The 2,218-nt window shown below is 40.7% G+C and overlaps 1 protein-coding gene across 1 annotated transcript in view; it reads right to left on the bottom strand.

Annotated features, from left to right (window-relative positions):
• MYBPC1 (myosin binding protein C, slow type) overlaps window positions 1-2,218 on the bottom strand; it is a 101,688-nt gene that overhangs the window by 51,311 nt on the left and 48,159 nt on the right. The window contains exons 13-14 of the mRNA XM_008579693.1: window positions 2,007-2,131; window positions 934-1,039 (exon numbers count right to left, since the gene is read on the bottom strand). Coding sequence (XP_008577915.1) covers window positions 934-1,039; window positions 2,007-2,131 — 231 coding nt within the window. The remainder of the gene's footprint in view (window positions 1-933; window positions 1,040-2,006; window positions 2,132-2,218) is intronic.

The raw sequence follows: 2,218 nt of genomic DNA, 5'->3' as shown, positions 1-2,218 counted from the left end.
CACACACTAGTAAGAATAGCATCATTTAATGTATTTTAAAGATAACTATGATTTTAGATTAAAATGAAGAATCTACTCTGTACCAATTGCTACAGACTCTTGCTGTGTAATTTACTATAACGTTCGACATTACGTTTCAAGATTTTAAGTCTTCTAGTTTTTAATTGTGAGGTTACTCATAGGGAACCTGAGAAAATACTCCCCACCTGACCAAAAAAAAAAAGGGAGGGAGGTTATTTTTATTTATTTATTTTTTAAATTTTTTTTGTGTGTGTGTGTCCAGCAACGGATCGCAACCCTCAGTGTCGTGCCCATACTGGACCAGGACCAGGACCGGCAACGGGATCGCAACTCGGTGCTGCACCCGCACCTCGCTCAGCCAGTGAGCGGGAACCGGTCTGTATGTGGGATCCGAACCCTCGGCAGGAGCGCCGCCACACTCCCAAGCGGCACACTGTAGCAGTGCGCCACCGGGCCGGCCCGGGAGGGTATTTTTAAAAGCAGTTGGTGAATCTCAGTCGGAGATGTTTTTCTGAGGTACTGTAACAATAAAGTGACTAGAGATTAAATGAAAAAAATACAAATATGTTTTCCATGTAAGTTGCCAGTCTGGCATAGGGAGAGGAAGTCTGCTATAGAGGTCAAGGGCATCCATGGGCTTTGGAGTCAGACAGACCTGGTGACCTTGAGTCATCCGTTTATCAGTGAGTGCCCACTTCCTGACATGCTTACCAATATGGATTTCTAGATCTCTTTTCAGTCTCACAGGCGGAAAAAATACCCAGTATCTTCGTGTAGTTTTAGCTATCATCACTAACACAAAAAAGTTGAACTTTTTTTCATATGTTTAAAAGACATTTGTATTTCCTGTTCTATCAACTATAAAGAGACATTTCCTGTCTGTTGAACACAGATCCCAGGAAAGCTACTTACCATTTTACATTAGCATCGTCTTCAGACACCTCACATTCTAATTCCACTCTCTCCCCACAGTAAGCGTTTATATCTTCCAGCTGTTTGGTCACCATAATTGGAGGCTCTAGTGTGAAATTGGTCACCATAATTGGAGGCTCTAATGTGAAAAAGGGGGAAATAGAATCATTAAGTGTCCAAAGCCTGCCTCATGAGTCTTGATTTGTTCACAAGTGAAAAAACCAACAGTAAGAAAGTATCATTGATGGTTCACATGGTGGTAGAGAGTAGGGAAGTTGTTTATTTTTTTTTTGTCTGTCTGGACAAAATAAATAGCGGGCAACCCTGGGGAAGTTCTCCCAATNTTTTTTTTTTGTCTGTCTGGACAAAATAAATAGCGGGCAACCCTGGGGAAGTTCTCCCAATTTTCTGAGAACTCTCCAAATCAAAGAAATTATTGTTCTGGAGAGCAGCCAATGCATCAAATATCCTTCTTTTAGCAAATAAGCTATGAGGTGGTAGACATTTCTGATGAAGGAGATTGTATAAACACTAAAATTCTTTGATTCTGGTTCTGGATGGATGATAGAGATTTCTGAGTTGTCTGTAATCAGAGGGCCTCATGAAGAAAATAAGTGATATGTGGCTCCATTGTCACCTCCAGCTCTTTTCACAATGTCTTAGTAAATGATGGTCTTCAGTGTGCTTGGTGCCAACCACTGATACCCTCTGACTAATGAAGCTGGTTTCAGGAGAAACCTATTTGTGATCAGCTGATTGTGTGAAATGAGGATTATCCAGTTAAGTTCATTGGGCTTCAGAAGCTATACCTAGAACAGTTATTCTGCAGAATAATACTTAGCTTGAGACAAAACCACGAGGTATTTTTGCTCAGCAGCTTTTTTCTCCCCTTGGATTTTCTAGTCTTCAACAAACTTGAAGACTAATTAAGATACACAATATCTGCTCTAGAGATGCTATTACCTCTGCCCTGGTAATGAGGAGCTCACCTCGTCATTTTCATTTTGATCAATACCCCTTGGAGATGCAGAGCCATTGGCTCTTGAAGACTGCAGTAAGGGATTTCATTTTACCTCTTACGAAGAGCTCAGTGGAACACTTCTCATCACCAGCTGTCACATAATACTCTGAATCATCTGTCAGTGCACAGTTATTGATAAACATGATTCTTTGGCAACCTTTGTGTTCAAAGATGTATCTGTTTTAAGCAGGAGGAAGATAAACAGAGCCCGTGAACTTGATTGGATTCTTTTCTTTATTGCCAGCAAATGTGGCATATAATTGG

The sequence above is a fragment of the Galeopterus variegatus genome, unplaced genomic scaffold (assembly GCF_000696425.1).
Source record: "Galeopterus variegatus unplaced genomic scaffold, G_variegatus-3.0.2 Scaffold1942, whole genome shotgun sequence".
In the NCBI taxonomy this organism is placed as follows: Eukaryota; Metazoa; Chordata; class Mammalia; order Dermoptera; family Cynocephalidae; genus Galeopterus; species Galeopterus variegatus.
Note: the sequence above shows the minus strand (reverse complement) of the source record. Positions and strands in the feature narration are given on the sequence as shown.